At 39.3% G+C, this 18,004-nt stretch overlaps 1 protein-coding gene across 6 annotated transcripts in view; it reads left to right on the top strand.

Annotated features, from left to right (window-relative positions):
- The window catches only part of KDM2A (lysine demethylase 2A), a 93,357-nt gene that overhangs the window by 40,572 nt on the left and 34,781 nt on the right, over positions 1-18,004 (top strand). For all 6 annotated transcript variants that reach the window (XM_055580682.1, XM_055580681.1, XM_055580684.1 and 3 more), the window contains 4 exons: positions 10,539-10,677; positions 11,299-11,377; positions 11,802-11,848; positions 17,359-17,537. In XM_055580682.1, the coding sequence (XP_055436657.1) occupies positions 10,539-10,677; positions 11,299-11,377; positions 11,802-11,848; positions 17,359-17,537 (444 nt within the window). The remainder of the gene's footprint in view (positions 1-10,538; positions 10,678-11,298; positions 11,378-11,801; positions 11,849-17,358; positions 17,538-18,004) is intronic.

The raw sequence follows: 18,004 nt of genomic DNA, 5'->3' as shown, positions 1-18,004 counted from the left end.
TGGGAAGATATTTTGCTGATCTTTGTACCAGGCATGGTGTTCTGGTTTATAGACTGCTTCGTTGCCAACAGCCCCACCACTTCACCTCCTTGCTCTGCCGGAGCCATCTCAGTTGTCTGGGATCTCCTGTGACAGTTACTTCAGCTGCCCCAAGCCCCTGGTCTGGCCAGAGTTCGTTGCTTAGTGATTTCAGTAGTAGAGAGAGTAGTGGTTAAGACCACAGGTTCTAGAATTGGGTTCCAGTCCCAGCTGTACCACTTAATAGCTTTGTAACTTGGGCAGGTTACTTCTGTCCTTCATTTGCCTTTTGTCATACAGAAGAGAGGATAGTATCCTTAAATGTGTTAATACATGCAGAATGCTTGTTACAGTACTTGGCACATAGTCAACACTGGAATGTTAACTGCTGTTACTACTGTTACTTTGTCCTGGCATCATAGTTCACCTTCAAAGCAGTAGCCCTTCTGGGTGTCATTAATTAAAAAGCAACTGCCTTTTCATACTTGATACAATTTCTTCATTCTCTGACTCCTTTGATCCCTTGGGGAATGGTAATTGCCTACGCTCTCCAGAAATAACTGCCTTAACATCTGGTTGATTGAGATACATGGAGATTTGTTTAATATGGGGGGGCGGAGCGTGGGGAGAACAGGAGGATGATGTGGAAGTCCCTTGGAGGGCTGTCCTGCCAACCCACCACTCATGCCTCTCAGTGTCCCTGGTCAGGACAGAGGGAGGGCTATGGGTCAGCAAAATGTGAACACAGTATAAGGTGAGAGAGAGCAAGGCTGAGAATCAGGTGCTGAGGACTTTATTGTAGAGCACAAAGGGACCTTGTATTATTTACCTCCAAGGGAAAATTAGGATCTAGAGAGGTTAAATGATTCACTTAACTGCCTAAGATCACACAGTAAAGTGTCTGTAGTAGAATTGACAAGGGATAAGCTCTCCCTTTAGGTAGTTCGGCTTTCTTGTTTTTCTGTTTTCTAAAAGGGTAAACTTAGGTCAGTTTTACCTTTCTTCTTTGTAAAATAATTCCATCATATTTCCTGATTCTCCGAAGTTACCATAGGCAAAACCTATTTGATATAAAATGAAGGAATTATACAGTGACTCTTAAAGGGAGATTTTTGATATATTGCATTATTTTTAGAAACTGTAAGATATTTGCAACAAAACTTGCCATTCTAACCATTTTAAGCAAATTAATTCAGTGGTGTTAATTCAGAGTATTGTGCTGCCATCATTACTGTTTCCAAAACAAAATTACCCCAGATAGAAATTGCATAATCATAAAATTGTAACTTCCCATTCCTCCTCCTCCCAGCCCCTGATAATCTCTAATCTCTTTCTGTCTCTATGAATTTGTCTATTTTAGGTACCTCATAAGTGGAATCATACAATATCTTTTTGTCTGACCTGTTTCACTTAGCATAATGTCTTCAGGGTTTACTCATGTTGCTGCATGTGTCAGATCTTCATTTCATTTTATAGCTGAATAATATTTCGTTGTATATATAAATACTACATTTTATCTGTCAATGGAAATTTGGGGCTGTTTCCATCTTTTTTTTTTTTTTTGACCGTCAAAAAAAATAATAATTTTGGCATTATGAACACTGGTGGTGTAGTGTCCGAGTCCCTGCTTTTGGTTGTTTTCTTTTGGTTCTAGAAGTAGAATTACTGAGTCATATGGCAATTCTGTGTTAAATTTTTTGAGGAATTGCTGTACTTTTTTTTCACACAAGCTGCAACCAGCAATGCATAAGCGTTCTAGTTCCCCACTTCCTTGATAACTCTTGTTATTTTGTGGGTTTTTTGTTTTTTTGTTTTTTCTTTTTTGGTGATAGGAATCTCAATGGATGTGAAGTAGTATCTCACTGTGGGTTTGATTTGTGGTGATGTTTGGCATCTTTTCCAATGCATATTGACCATTTGGGTGTCTTCTTTGGAGAAATTCCTATTTAAGTCCTTTGCTCATTTTTGAATTGGGTTGTTTCTTTTGTTGTTGAATTGTAAGAGTCCTTTATATATGCTAGATCCCATATCAGATGTATGGTTTGCAGATATTTTCTCCTATGGTTTCTTTTCACTCTGTTGATAGTATTTTTTGTACAAATTTTAAAAATTTTGATGAAGTCCAGTTTACCTGTTTTTTTCCCTTTTGCTTTTGATGTCATTAAAAAAAAATCCTCTTTAAAGCTAATGCTGTGAAGATTTTCCCTTGTTTACTTCTAAGAATTTTATAGTTTTAGTTGTTACGTTGAGGTCTTTGATGTGTTTTGAGTTAATTTTTTGTACTAAATGAAATGGTTTAAGGTAAAGGTCTAACACATTCTCTTGCAGGCAGATACCTAGTTTCCCTTGCATCGTTTGTTGAAAATGTTTTTAATCTTAATAAACTCAAGTCTTAAAGCTACGTGTGGCTAGCAGCTAACATTTTGGACAGCTCAGATCTAGCTGATTGTTTAATTTTTCTCCTTTAATCTGTTAATGTGGTGAAAAACATTAGTCGATGGAGTGGAAATTCTCAGAACAAACAGACTGCTTTTGCGTTTCTGGCACAGCATGGTGGTTCCTGATACTTAAGAGCTTTTTTTAGTCACTTATCTATGTGTCCTTTCGTATCAAGTCAACTGAAATGGCGATGAAAATTCAGAAAAAAATTGTGCTTTCTCAAAAAATGTTATTACTCAAGATTTGGTCTGTGTCAAACTTTATTCTTATATCATAAAAATACATTGCTTTACTTAAATATGTGCATTGTATTAACCTTTTTTCTGTTATAGACTGCCCATCATTATTTTATATTGAGATAGAATTCATATGCTATTCAACTCACCCTTTTAAAGTGTACAACTCAGGGACTTCCCTGGTGGTCCAGTGGCTAAGACTCCACATTCCCAGCACAGGGGGCCTGGGTTCAGTCTTGTTCAGGGAACTAGATCCACATGCCACCACTAAGAGCTCGCATACCGCAACAAAGAGTGAAGATGCCACATACTGCAATTCAGACCCAACACAGCCAAATAAATATTTTTTAAATAATAATAAAGTGCACAATTCAGTAGTTTTTAGTAGATCTACAAAGTTGTGAAAACATTCAAGTGAAGTCGATCAGTCGTGTCCAACTCTTTGCAACCCCATGGACTGAAGCCTACCAGGCTCCTCCATCCATGGAATTTTCCAGGCAAGAGTACTGGAGTGGGTTGCCATTTCCTTCTCCAGGGGATCTTCCCAACCCAGGGATCGAACCCAGGTCTCCCGCGTTGTAGGCAGATGCTTTCTTTACTGTCTGAGCCACCAGGGAAGTCCTGTGTGAAAACATTACTAGTATCTAATTCTAAAATATTTTCATGACCCCAGTACACATTAGCAGTTACTCCCCATCTCTCTTCTCTCCAGCCTATGTCTTTATAGATTTGCCTATTCTGTACATCAGATAAAGGCAATCATAAAATATATGGTCCTTTGTAATTAGCTTATTTCACTTAGTGTTTTTGTTGAAGTTCATCTGTGGTTGCAGCATTTCTCAGTACTTCACTCCCTTCTATTATTGATTAACTATATTCCATTGTATGGATATATTGCTCAGTCCCTAAGTTGTGTCCAACTCTTTGCCACCCCATGGACTGCAGCACTCCAGGCTTCCCTGTCCTTCACCATCTCCCTGAGTTTGCTCAAACTTACTTCCATTGAGTCAGTAATGTCATTCAACCATCTCATCCTCTCTCGCCCTCTTCTCTTGCCCTCAGTCTTCCCCAGCATCAGGGTCTTTTCCAGTGAGTCAGCTCTTTGCATCACGTGGCCAAAGTATTGGAGCTCCAGCTTCAGCACCAGTTCTTCCAGTGAATATTCAGGGTTGACTTACCACACAGTTCAAAATCATCAGTTTTTTCAGCTCTCAGCCTCCTTTATGATCTACCTCTCACATCCATACATGACTGCTGGAAAAACCATAGCTTTGACTACACAGACTTTTGTTGGCAAAATGATATCTCTACTTTTTAATACACTGTCTAGGTTTGTCATAGCTATTCTTCCAGGGAGCCAAGCATCGTTTAATTTCAAGTGTGGCTGCAGTCACCGTCTGCATTGATTTTGGAGCCCAAGAAAATGAAATCTGACAGTTTCCACATTTTCCCCATCTATTTGCCATGTAGTTATAGGACCAGACGCCATGATCTTCACTTTTTGAAAGTTGAGTTTTAAACCAGCTTTTTCACTCTCCTCTTTCACCTTCATCAAAAGGCTCTTCAGTACCTCTTCACTTTCTGCCATAAAGTGGTATCATTTGCATATTTGAGGTTATTGATATTTCTCCCCACAATCTTGATTCCAGCTTGTGCTTCATCCAGCCCAGCATTTCTCATGATATACTCTGCATATAAGTTAAATAAGCAGCGTGACAATATACAGCCTTCAAGTACTCCTTTCCCAATTTTGAACCAGTCCATTGTTCCATGTCCAGTTGTAACTGTTGCTGCTTGTCCTGCATATAGGTTTCTCAGGAGGCAGGTAATGTGGTCTGGCACTCCCATCTTATTAAGAATATTCCACAGTTTGTTTTGATCCACACAATCATAGGCATTACCATAGTCAGTGAACCAGAAGTAGATGTTTTTTTGGAATTCCCTTGCTTTTTTTATGATTCTGACAGATGCTGGTAATTTGATCTCTGATTCCTCTGCCTATTCTAAATCCAGCTTGTACAGCTGGAAGTTCTTGGGTCATGTACTGCTGAAGCCTAGCTTGAAGGATTTTGAGCATAACCTTGCTGGCATGTAAAAGAAGTGCAATTGTGTGATAATTTGAGCTTTCTTTGGTATTGCTTTTCTTTGGGATTGGGATGAAAACTGACTTTTCCAGTCCTGTAGCCACTGCTGAGTTTTCCAAATTTGCTGGCATGTTGAGTGCAGCACTTAAACAGCATCATCTTTTAAGATTTGAAATAGCTCAGCTGAAACTCCATCACTTCCACTAGCTTTGTTCGTAGTAATGCTTCCTAAGGCCCACTTGACTTCACACTCCAAGATGTCTAACTCTGGGTGAGTGACCACACCATCATGGTTGTCTGAATCCTTAAGAGCTTTCTTGTACAGTTCTTCCATGTATATTTGCCACCTTTTCTTAATCTCTTCTGCTTCTGTTAGGTCCTTGCCAATTTTGTCCTTTATTATGCCCGTCTTTGCATGAAATGTTCCCTTGGTATCTCTAGTTTTCTTAAAGAGATCTCTAGTCTTTCCCATTCTGTTTTTTTCCTCTGTTTCTTTGCATTTTCCACTTAAGAAGGCTTTCTTATCTCTCCTTGCTGTTTCTGGAACTCTGCATTCAATTAGATATATCTTTCCCTTTCTCCTTTGCCTTTCACTTTTCTTTTCTCAGGTATTTGTAAGGCCTCCTCAGACAACCACTTTGCCTTCTTGCATTTCTTTTTCTTGGGGATGGCTTTGGTCACCACCTCCTGAACAGTGTTACGAACCTCCATCCATAGTTTTTCAGGCACTTTGTCTACCAGATTTAATCCCTTGAATCTATTCATCACCTCCACTGTACTGTAAGGGATTTGATTTAGGTCATACATGAATAGCCTAGTGATTTCCCCTACTTTCTTCAATTTGAGCCTGAATTTTGCAATAAAGAGCTGATGATCTGAGCCATAGTCAGCTCCAGGTCTTGTTTTTGCTGACTGTACAGAGCTTCTCTATCTTCGGCTGCAAAGAATATAATCAGTCTGATTTGGATACTGACCATCTGGTGATGTCCCTGTGTGGAGTCATCTGTTGTGTTGTTGGAAGAGAGTGCATGGATATATACTATATTTTATTTTCCCATTTGTCATCACCCATTTGTTATCACCCATTGGTTATAATGAATAATGTTGCTATGAACATTAGTGTGTGTGTTTTTGTGTGGACATGTTTTCATTTTCTTGGATAGATTAGATACTTAGAAATGAAATTTCTGGGTCATATGGTAACTCTCAACCAGTTTGAGGAACTGCAAGACTCTTCTATAGAGTTGTTTTGTTCTGTATTCCCACTGGGTTCCTTGGTGGCGCTATGGGAGGCTGTATGAGGCTTTTGCTTTTTTCACATTCTCACCAGCATGTATTACCTAGTAGGTGTTAAGTAGTTTCTCATTGTGGTTTTGATTTGCATTTTCTTAATGACTGATGAGCTGAAGACTAATGATGTTTTATGTGCTTATTGGCCAGTTATATATCTTTGAAAAATACTCATTCAAACCTTTGTCCATTTTAGTTTTATTTCTTGTCTTTTCAGTTTTACGTTGAAAGAGTTCTTTCTTTATATATCCTGGATATTAGGCCCTTATGAGATATATAATTTGCAAATATATTCTCTCATTCTATAAATTAATTGCTTTTTACTTTTGTTGGTGTAGTGTTTTTGAAGTTTTAATTCTGAAGAAGTCCAGTTAATCTGTTTTGTTGTTCCTTGTGTTTTTGGTGTCTTATTTAAGTAAATATTGCCTAGTCTAAAATCATGAATATTTGCACTGTGCTTTCTTCTAAGAATTCCATAGTCTTAGCCTTTACATTTAAGTCTGATCCATTTTGAGTTAGTTTTTTTTTTATAAGGTATGAGGTAGAGATCAGGTTTAATTCTTTTACACGTCCAGTCTTTTACATGTTGTCCAGTGGTGCCAGCACCATTTAAAATCTTTTTTAGTTTTTGAAATTTTTATAGTTTTTAAAGGTTACTTTCCCTTTATATTGGGTATACATCCTTGAGCCTGTCTTACGTTCAGTAGTTTGTATCTCCTGCTCCTCTACCTATGTTGCCCCCTCACTGGTAACCACTAGTTCGTTCTCTGTATCTGTGAGTCTGCTGCTCTTTTGTTGTAGACACTAATTGGTTATGTTTATTAGATTCCACATATAAGTGATATCATACAGTATTTATCTTTCCCTGACTTACTTTACAAATCGTAATGCCCTTCAAGTCTATCCATGTTGCTGTAGATGGCAAAATGTTATGTGTAGTTGTGGCTAAGTAGTATTTCACTGTGTGTGTGTGTCTACACACACACATATATTGCCATTCGTTTATTTTTGTTTTTGTTTTCCCTTGCCTTTGGAGTCAGATCCAAAAAGAAATTGCTAAGGCTAATGTCAAGGAGCTATTGCCTAGAAGTTTAATGGTTTCAAATTTATATTTAAGTCTTTGAACCATTTTGAGTTAATTTTTGTGTATGGTAAAAGGTAGTGGTTCAGTTTCGTTCTTTCGTGTGTAGCTGTCCGCTTTTCCCAACGCCATGTATTGAAGAGACTGTCCTTTCCCTATTATGTGTTCTTGCCTCCTTTGTCATAAATTAATTGACCTTGTATGTGAAGAGGTTATTTATGTGTGCAAATGAATGCTTTCTAAAAATGATTGTTGTGGGAAACCATATTTATTTCAGTGGTATTGCTCTTGCTTTTTGACATGCTTGGAACTCATCTTTTGGAGTTCTTTTCTAAGACACATGTGAAATAAGGTGAGGAAGAGAACTGAGTGATGCCTTTCAAAACACAAACCCATTTAAGAAATTGTCAGCGAAAATAACCAGCCTCCCTTCAAATATAAAAGTACCTAAAAGTATTTTTGAGCATTGGTGGCATTTTTAGAGTAAGAGGTCTACTAAAAATACATCTTTTGGCCTTTAAGGTGTGACTTATGGCAACAAACTGCTAGGTAAGAGTCTTATAAGGTTTTTTTTTTTTTTGCCAAACTTGGAAAAGATAACAGGTATTCATCAGTGTTTCTACCTAAAACTGGTAAATTGAATCTCGCTCTCCTCTGGTGTGTAACCATCAGTTTTATTTACTTTAATTTTAATTTCTTATTTCTGCTCTTCCCCTGGTCCCATTCCCTAAGAGACTTTTCTCCAGTGTCTCATTTTCTTAACGTGTTTATATAAATTCTGGTGCTGTGTAATCGATTCTAGATCATCAGTATTTAAATTTTAGGTTTGGTGGTTCTTAGCACATACTGGGGTGGGGGCCTTTGGCACCTCAGTCCCCAAGTCCATACTCCTTCCCACCCGGACCTCTCCTACCCGTTGGAAGCTCAGTTGATGAGCACCGCGGCAGGCGTGGGAATGGGCAGCAGAGGCTGCGGGGAACCTCACCAGGAATCTAAGATCCAAACCAGCCTCTTTTTCCATTCCCAGTTTTATTTTTTTTTTAACCCAAGGCATGCTGTGCTCCCTGTTTTCTTCTGTTTGTGTTGATTGGGAGAGGGGTATTCTGAGTGGGGTGGTAGATATTTTTTCTTCATTTAAACTATTTTAATACTCAGAGGGATATGGGAAAGGTAAAGTGAGGAGCTCCACTTGGGTGTAACCAGGTGGTGGTAGGGTCTGGGCCAGGCAGGCCCTTTTGTAAGTAGTGGAGTGTGTTCTTTCTCTCCCTCCCTGCTGTGCTTCTTCCAGTGGGACCATAGCTCTTAACCTTTAGCTGTACGTGGGGCTCAAGTTAGATTGGAAGGAAGCCATGGAATGTCTCTCTGAAAATCCTTCTTTTTCTAGTCTTCCTTTTGAGATTCAGCTTCTGATTTTCTCCCATGACACACGCATCTTTCCCCAATATCTTGAACCCTGGGGTTTTATGTTAACAGGGCTTCCCTGGTGGCTCAGGTGGTGAAGAATCTGCCTGCACTGTGGGAGACCTGGGTTGGGAAGATCCCTTGAGGAGGGCATGGCAACCGACTCCAATGTTCTTGCCTGGAGAACCCCCCTAGACAGAGGAGCCTGGTGGACTGCAGTCCATGGGGTTGCAAAGAGTTGGACACAATGGAGCGACTAAGCACTGTACACCCTGGAGCTGGGCTCCTTTACCGTCGCCTCACACAGGTTGTCCCATGTGTTACAGAAATTTCAGCAAATTTTAATACTGGCTAAAGTAAACTATACCAAAAGGTAAATTTGCAGCATGAGCAACATGTTATCTTAAGAAAAAAATTAAAACAGGCAGCTTACCAAGATAATTCACATACCATAAAATTCACCTGTTTAAAGTGTACAACTCAGTGGTTTTTAGTATATTCAGGGTTGTGTAGATGTCACCACTGTTTAGTTCTGGAACATTTTTAATTGTTCCCCAAAGAAACCCACATTGTTAAGTTACTTTCTATCTCTCCATCTCCCCAGCCCCTAGTATCCACTAATCTACTTTCTGTCTCTGTGGATTTGCCTATTCTGGACATTTCATGAAAATGAAACTGGCTTTTTGAGGGTAGTGACTGAGTGTGTGCAGCTGCCCCAGGAGCCAGAGCTGTTAACAGCTCCTCCTCTTCCACTTCCTGTTGTACACAGTGAAGGTTGTGTGTACAGCAAAAAATTAAAATAAAAAATGAAATTATGTAATACACAGTCTGTTGTGTTTGGCATCTTTCACTTAGTATGTTGTTCTCAAGATTCTTCCATGTGTAGCACATAACGGTACTTTGTTCTTTTTTGTGGTCAAATAATAATCCATTGTGTAAATATACCACATTTTGTTAATCCGTTCATCAACTGACTGACCTTTGGGTTGTTTCTGCCATTTGGCTGTTACAAATAATGTTCTGCTGTGAACATCTGCACTTTAGATATGTTTTTAATTCTTTTGGATGTACACCTAGGAGGAGAATTGCTGAATCATGATTTACTGTTTAATGTTTTGAGAAACTGCCAAACTTTTCCAGAATGGCTGCAATGTTTTACATTCCCATCAACATTGTGTAAGGGTTCCAGTCTCTCCACATTCTCTTCAACACTTGTTATTGTCTGCCCTTTTTGGTAATAGCCATCCTGCTGGGTGTAAAGTGGTATATTGTTGTGGTATTAATTTCTATTTTCCCTAATGACCAATGATCCTAAGCACTTTTTATATGCTTGTTGACCATTCATATATTTTCCTTTGGGAAGACATTATCTTTAATGCTAAGTATTGGTGGTCTGCTCTTTGGAATGCTGTTGTTTAGGTTAACTTTATCTGCTGTAAAAGAGGTTTTGCTTCATTAATTAGAATGTTTTAGTCTATTCTCAAAGGTTGTTTTAGAAAGCTAATCCAGAAGTAACCTTCCCCATAAAAAAATTATGTTTTGTATCCTGGTCTGTAAAGTCTATAAAGACAGTTTGTCCACCCTCTGATAAACAATGGTAGATAAATAAAATGTTTCGTAGGACTTATCCTGGTGGTCTGGTGGTTAAAACTTCGTGCTCCCAATGCAAGGGGTGTGGGTTCAATCCCTAGTCAGGGAAATAAGATCTCATATGCTGTGTGGTGCAGCCAGGAGAAAAAAATGTTTAGTAGGCCCTATTTGGTCATTTGGTTTTTGTTGTAGATTTATCTGTAGGCTCAAAGAGTTAGCAGTGTAAAATTTACAAGTGGGGAACTTAGTGACTCATTTTAAATTTCGTACATTGTGAGAATATTAGCTGACCTTTATTTGAGAAAAAGATCTACAAAGCAAGGCAAATGGATGCTTAACGTAGCAACTGAAAATCTTGAAAAGGTATATGATTTCATCCTTCTGTCCCTCTCTCCCCAGCGTGGTACCATGCGACGACGCTATGAAGATGATGGCATTTCAGATGATGAAATTGAAGGAAAAAGAACTTTTGACTTGGAAGAGAAACTCCACACCAACAAATATAATGCAAATTTTGTTACTTTTATGGAAGGAAAAGGTCAGTATCATTTGGATTCAGACCTGCAGCCGCTTGATGTAGGAGGTTGTAGACTCCAGGAGCTGTGGGCTCAGCATGTCTGCAGCCAAAATACTGCCTGTTAATGCTGTGATGCTGTTTATCTTTATTTTCTCTTCTTACACAATGCCACTCATGCACCAGCCTCCCCCGGTCCCCCAGTCCTACCCCATGAGTCATTCTCTGCTATATTGGAAGAAGCAAGCGTTTATTAGGACAGGAATGTTGGGATTTTTTCCCCTAAAAGCCTCTAACTTCTCTTATCCCTTGGTTTGGGTTTAATTAAGAATAGTTCAATAACAATTCCTTTATGCATGTACCTGCACCACCATGACTGAGCTCCATGTGTGTCATGCAGCTTGTTCTTTGGCAAACTGACAAGGATGTCATGGTGTGTATTGCAGGGGTCAGAATTAAGTGTTAGGCTGTTAAGGCATAGGATGTGGTTTCTGCTTGGGATTTATGAGATGACTCAATAGTACTATCCCCTGTTGGTTAAATTCTGAATGATTGTGGAAATCTCTTATCTATTATGTAGGTCCTTTTATCTTTTTCCAGCTAAACCTTTTGGCCTTTCTAACAATTGTTTTCTTACGGTGACAGATTTTAATGTAGAGTATATCCAGCGGGGTGGCTTAAGAGATCCTCTGATTTTCAAGAATTCCGATGGACTTGGAATAAAGTAAGTGTTCACTGATTGGGTTTGGCTGCAAAGTGGCCACATTACACACAGGGCTATAGACAGTGCAGTATTGATAATCCAAAGCATAAATCATTGAAACTATCTGAAGTGTGTTGTTATATGTAAATGAGAAAATATAGATGAACTATAAAGAAAATAAATCTCCTGAAATCTATCACCCTGAATAATCCCTATTAACCTTTTCTCATATATTCTTTTTTCCTACATATATATGTACATCTGTTTATATATGTATAAACATGTTTATATATGTATAAATGCTTATATTTAAAGTATATTTTTTTAATCCTCAATTTGAAGATTGATGGGGCTTGACTGGGGAGTTCTTAGTTCTTTAAAAAAAAACTCACCCTGACTAGAGTAGTTGTGCTTCCCATTATACTTACTGGTGTTTGTTTCATAGGATGCCAGATCCAGACTTCACTGTGAATGATGTCAAAATGTGTGTGGGTAAGTGTTACACTCAAGGCCTTTGTTTTTGAGGCAAAGATCTAAGATTTACAGCTGAGTCTTAAATCTCTTACTGAGATTTTAAGGTTTAGGAGCATTAAACTATATATTTATTTGAAGTATATACTACTTGAAATACTGTCTTGATTAGATACTACTATTTAGCAACTGAGAATTTCCTCAAAGGGAGTTACTGAAATTGCTTCATTGAGTACTTCTCATTAGACCACAGCATCTGAACATCTGCCTCTTTCCTACCTTCCAGTTTTATCTCTGTGCGTCCTTCCTTCTCTCCATGAAGAGCCTACCTTCCAGGGTAAAATTTCAAAAGTAGAATTATATTTCTCTGAGTCAAGAATGAAACCTCATTTATGATTCTCATCCTTCCCTAAAAGCCATAGAGAAATTTCCAGAAAATTTTCACTAACGCTACATTTGGTTATAGAATGTGGTCCACTGGAGAAAGGAATGGCAAACCATTTCAGTATTCTTGCCTTGAGAACCCCATGAACAGTATGAAAAGGCAAAATGATAGGATACTGAAAGAGGAACTACCCAGGTCGGTAGGTGCCAAATATGCTACTGGAGATCAGTGGAGAAATAACTCCAGAAAGAATGAAGGAATGGAGCCAAAGCAAAAACAATACCCATTTGTGGGTGTGACTGGTGATAGAAGCAAGGTCCCATGCTGTAAAGAACAGTATTGCATAGGAACTTGGAATGTCAGGTCAATGAATCAAGGCAAATTGGAAGTGGTCAAACAGGAGATGGCAAGAGTGAATGTTGACATTCTAGGAATCAGCGAACTAAAATGGAGTGGAATGGATGAATTTAACTCAGATGACCATTATATCTACTACTGCGGGCAGGAATCCCTTAGAAGAAATGGAGTAGCCATCATGGTCAACAAAAGAGTCTGAAATGCAGTACTTGGATGCAATCTCAAAAACGATAGAATGATCTCTGTTCGTTTCCAAGGCAAACCATTCAATATCACAGTAATCCAAGTCTATGCCCCAACCAGTAACGCTGAAGAAGCTGAAGTTGACCGGTTCTATGAAGACCTTCTAGAACTAACACCCAGAAAAGATGTCCTTTTCATTATAGGGGACTGGAATGCAAAAGTAGGAAGTCAAGAAACACCTGGAGTAACAGGCAAATTTGGCCTTGGAATACGGAATGAAGCAGGGCAAAGACTAATAGAGTTTTGCCAAGAAAATGCACTGGTCATAGCAAACACCCTCTTCCAACAACACAAGAGAAGACTCTACACATGGACATCACCAGATGGTCAACACCAAAATCAGGTTGATTATATTCTTTGCAGCCAAAGATGGAGAAGCTCTATACAGTCAACAAAAACAAGACCGGGAGCTGACTGTGGCTCAGATCACGAACTCCTTATTGCCAAATGCAGACTGAAATTGAAGAAAGTAGGGAAAACCACTAGACCATTCAGGTATGACCTAAATCACATCCCTTATAATTATACAGTGGAAGTGAGAAATAGATTCAAGGGCCTAGATCTGATAGATAGAGTGCCTGATGAACTATGGGCGGAGGTTCTTGACACTGTATAGGAGACAGCGATAAAGACCATCCCCATGGAAAAGAAATGCAAAAAAGCAAAATGGCTGTCTGGGGAGGCCTTACAAATAGCTGTGAAAAGAAGAGAAGCAAAAAGCAAATGAGAAAAGGAACGATATAAGCATCTGAATGCAGAGTTCCAAAGAATAGCAAGAAGAGATAAGAAAGCCTTCCTCAGCAATCAATGCAAAGAAATAGAGGAAAACAACAGAATGGGAAAGACAAGAGATCTCTTCAAGAAAATTAGAGATACCAAGGGAACATTTCATGCAAAGATGGACTCACTCGATAAAGGACAGAAATGGTATGGACCTAACAGAAGCATAAGATATTAAGAAGAGGTGGCAAGAATACACAGAAGAACTGTACAAAAAACATCTTCATGACCCAGAGAATCACGATGATGTGATCACTCATCTAGAGCCAGACACCTGGAATGTGAAGTCAAGTGGACCTTAGAAAGCATCACTATGAACAAAGCTAGTGGAGGTGATGGAATTCCAGGTGAGCTATTTCAAATCCTGAAAGATGATGCTGTGAAAGTGCTGCACTCAATGTGCCAGCAAATTTGGAAAACTCAGCAGTGCCCACAGGACTGGAAAAGGTCAGTTTTCATTCCAATCCCAAAGAAAGGCAATGCCAAAGAATGCTCAAACTACTGCACAATTGCATTCATCTCACACACTAGTAAAGTGATGCTCAAAATTCTCCAAGCCAGGCATCAGCAGTACGTGAACTGTGAACTTCCAAAGATGTTCAAGCTGGTTTTAGAAAAAGCAGAGGAACCAGAGATCAAATTGCCAACATCCGCTGGATCATGGAAAAAGCAAGAGAATTCCAGAAAAACATCTATTTCTGCTTTATTGACTATGCCAAAGCCTTGGACTGTGTGGACCATAATAAACTGGAAAATTCTGAAAGAGATGGAAATACCAGGCCACCTGACCTGCCTCTTGAGAAACCTGTATGCAGGTCAGGAAGCAACAGTTAGAACTGGACATGGAACAACAGACTGGTTCCAAATAGGAAAAGGAGTATGTCAAGGCTGTATATTGTCACCCTGCTTATTTAACTTATATGCAGAGTACATCATGAAAAACGCTGGGCTGGAAGAAGCACAAGCTGGAATCAAGATTCTCGGGAGAAATATCATTAACCTCAGATATGCAGATGACACCACCCTTATGGCAGAAAATGAAGAGGAACTAAAAAGCCTCTTGATGAAAGTGAAAGAGGAGAGTGAAAAAGTTGGCTTAAAGCTCAACATTCAGAAAACAAAGATCATGGCATCCGGTCCCATCACTTCATGGCAAATAGATGGGGAAACAGTGGAAACAGTGTCAGACTTTATTTTTGGGGGCTACAGAATCACTGCAGATGGTGACTGCAGCCATGAAATTAAAAGACACTTAGTCCTTGGAAGGAAAGTTATGACCAACCTAGATAACATATTGAAAAGCAGAGACATTACTTTGCCAACAAAGGTCTGTCTAGTCAAGGCTATGGTTTTTCCTGTGGTCATGTATGGATGTGAGAGTTGGACTGTGATGAAAGCTGAGCGCCGAAGAATTGATGCTTTTGAACTGTGGTGTTGGAGAAGACTCTTGAGACTCCCTTGGCCTGCGAGGAGATCCAACCAGTCCATTCTAAAGGAGATCAGTCCTGGGTGTTCTTTGGAAGGAATGATGCTAAAGCTGAAACTCCAGTACTTTGGCCACCTCATGCGAAGAGCTGACTCATTGGAAAAGACTCTGATGCTGGGAGGGATTGGGGGCAGGAGAAGGGGACGACAGAGAATGAGATGGCTGGATGGCATCACTGACTTGATGGACGTGAGTCTGAGTGAACTCCGGGAGTTGGTGATGGACAGGGAGGCCTGGCGTGCTGCGATTCATGGGGTTGCAAAGAGTCGGACACAACTGAACGACTGAACTGACTGACTTAACTGACATTTGGTAACATGGCTAAGGTTTGAAACTTCATAAACTGCGAAGTAAATACATTAAAATCTCTCTTCATCAGTGATTGGTTAACTTAAGTCTTTAATCAGATTTGTATTTCATTATATTCAAAATGTACGGGGAAAAAGGCAAATTAGAGCAGTATAATTAAAGAAGGAAACTTCTGGTGTCACTTATGAAAGTCACTCAGTCATGTCAGACTCTTGGCAACCCCATAGACTGTAGCCTGCCAGGCTCCAGGGATTTTCCAGGCCAGAATACTGGAGTGGGTTGCTGTTCCCTTCTCCAAGGGCTCTTCCCAACTCAAGGATCGAACCCTGGTCTCCCACATTGCAGGCAAATTTTTTACCATCTGCTCATCATTGGTGTTCAGTGTGGCCCTGAGACATGCCAGGATCCTCAGGAAATCAGAGATGGTTACTCTCATATACATGATAAGTCAGTAAAGTGGATAAAAATGTTTTAGAAATGTTTCTAACAGAACGTGAAACGAAAGGCGCTTTGGGCTTCCGTTGTGCCTTGTCCTCTGTGCTGAAGCTTCAGTGCAGGCTTCCTCTTTGAAATGAAGTATTGCAGTACTGTCTATTGGCCACTTGAGGGCTTTTTTTAGACAACTGAAAAACTGTTTATCCAAGAAGTGAATGTCCGAGGTAGAGGAAGGTTCTCTAAATCCCTGTATTTTTCACTCCCCTACATGTTTTTGTGTTAGATTCCACTTTTCTTCCTGTCACTGTGTATTTCCTATTACTCAGCACAGTCTCTCGGGTGTAGTAGATACTCAGTAAATCTGTTTAGTAGTTACTCTTCATAAGGCAGGGTTCTCAGGGGGCTTCAGAAAACCTAATAGTAGAGTACTTATTGGTCTGTTACTTGACTTTTTTTTCCTAATGACCTCCAGGAAGTAATTCTTTGGATCCATAAGTTAATGGGCCACCACAGCTTTTCTCTATTGGTCAGGCATTCTCATGGGTTTATAGTCCACGGATGACTTGCATCAGAATCATATGTTCAGTTCAGTTCAGTCGCTCAGTCGTGTCCAACTCTTTGCGACCCCATGAATATCGCAGCACGCCAGGCCTCCCAGGCCTGTACCTCCTTGATCACTATTTTCTTAACTTTTCAGCTGGACTGCCTCTCCATATCTTCTCTTATGCTATTACCTCTGCTTGGAATTCACACTGTTGAATCTTGCAGAAATTCTGTTTAGTCCTCCAGGCCCAACTCAAATGTCTCCTCTTCCCTCTCTTTTTCTAAAAGCCTTCTCCGATCAGTCTAGTTAAAACAATTTTTTTCTTTTGATTTTTCATTTTTACTACCGTTTAATTAATTAGCGTCTATTTTATGTCAGACATTTTACTTCATTGACTAAATCCTCACATTGGCCCACAAAGGTGATATTATTCCCAAGTTAGAGAAGAAAATATTAAGGTTTAGAAAAATTAAATAACTTGCCTAAATAATATTAGAGCTGAGATTTAAACTTAGGTCTCTTTGACTCTGAGGCTGTTGTTTTCTCCCCCTGCTATTTTATGCTGCCTCTTTGGCATTCTGCCTTCTGTTGTGGTTATTACAGTTGGTTGAGAATCTTGTGTCCATTAAGATGTCTTTATCTTTCAGTAAATATTTATAGAATGTACGAAATTTATCATCTATGAATGGTACTTAGTACTTAAAATTGTTAGGATTGAGATATTGAATAAAGATTCAACGCCTGACCATGTAGTAAACATGCCATAGGGAGTGATTATTGTTTTTAGTATTAATCATTGTCATTTTCATTCTTTCTGATTTGATTTTCTGTTGATTACCTCTTTCAAGTGACAATTATTTCCTGTCTGTTTATTGCTGAATACTGTAAGGAAAAAAGGATAGTTTGTTTACTTTGATTTGTATCTTATATTCTTAATATATTTAAGGATATCAGTGGCTCAGTAGAAATGATGAGTGCGTCTTTCATGGCAGGGAGTCGTCGTATGGTGGATGTCATGGATGTGAACACACAGAAAGGCATTGAAATGACCATGGCTCAGTGGACACGCTACTATGAGACCCCAGAGGACGAGCGAGAAAAACTCTATAACGTCATCAGCTTAGAGTTTAGCCACACCAGGCTGGAGAACATGGTGCAGAGGCCCTCCACGGTTAGTCTAATCGTTGTCTCCACATTGTCTTTGTCACCAGGAGGGTTGTTTATACACTGGGAGAAGTTCTTAAACATACCAGGATGAAGATGAAGATGAACAAGAAAATTTAACTTGTATTTAACTTGTATTATTTGAGGGTTCATCATTTCCAACATCACTTGATTATGTTATAGGGAGAGGCCATTCTGATAATTTTGGAACTTTGTCACTTGCATGTAATGGGGAAGAGTCTTAAAATTCACTCTGATAAGAACTGTAAATAGGAAGTTTGCCTAGTAAATTTCTATCCTGTAGGTTTATACTTGTAGAGACGCTTGGGAGAAAAATGATTTAGAGGCAGGTGAGTAGATGCTGTTGGATGATTAGTAGCAACAGACTGACAACCCAGCATGGGGGAAAGTTAGTTTTTGGTGCTTAACTTTCCTGAGGTAGATACTGATTTAACCTCTCTCTTATGAAAGTGG

Source organism: Bubalus kerabau, chromosome 5 (assembly GCF_029407905.1).
Source record: "Bubalus kerabau isolate K-KA32 ecotype Philippines breed swamp buffalo chromosome 5, PCC_UOA_SB_1v2, whole genome shotgun sequence".
Lineage (NCBI taxonomy): Eukaryota > Metazoa > Chordata > Mammalia > Artiodactyla > Bovidae > Bubalus > Bubalus kerabau.
The sequence above is the reverse complement of the archived record's forward strand: the minus strand, read 5'-3'. Positions and strand labels throughout refer to the sequence as shown.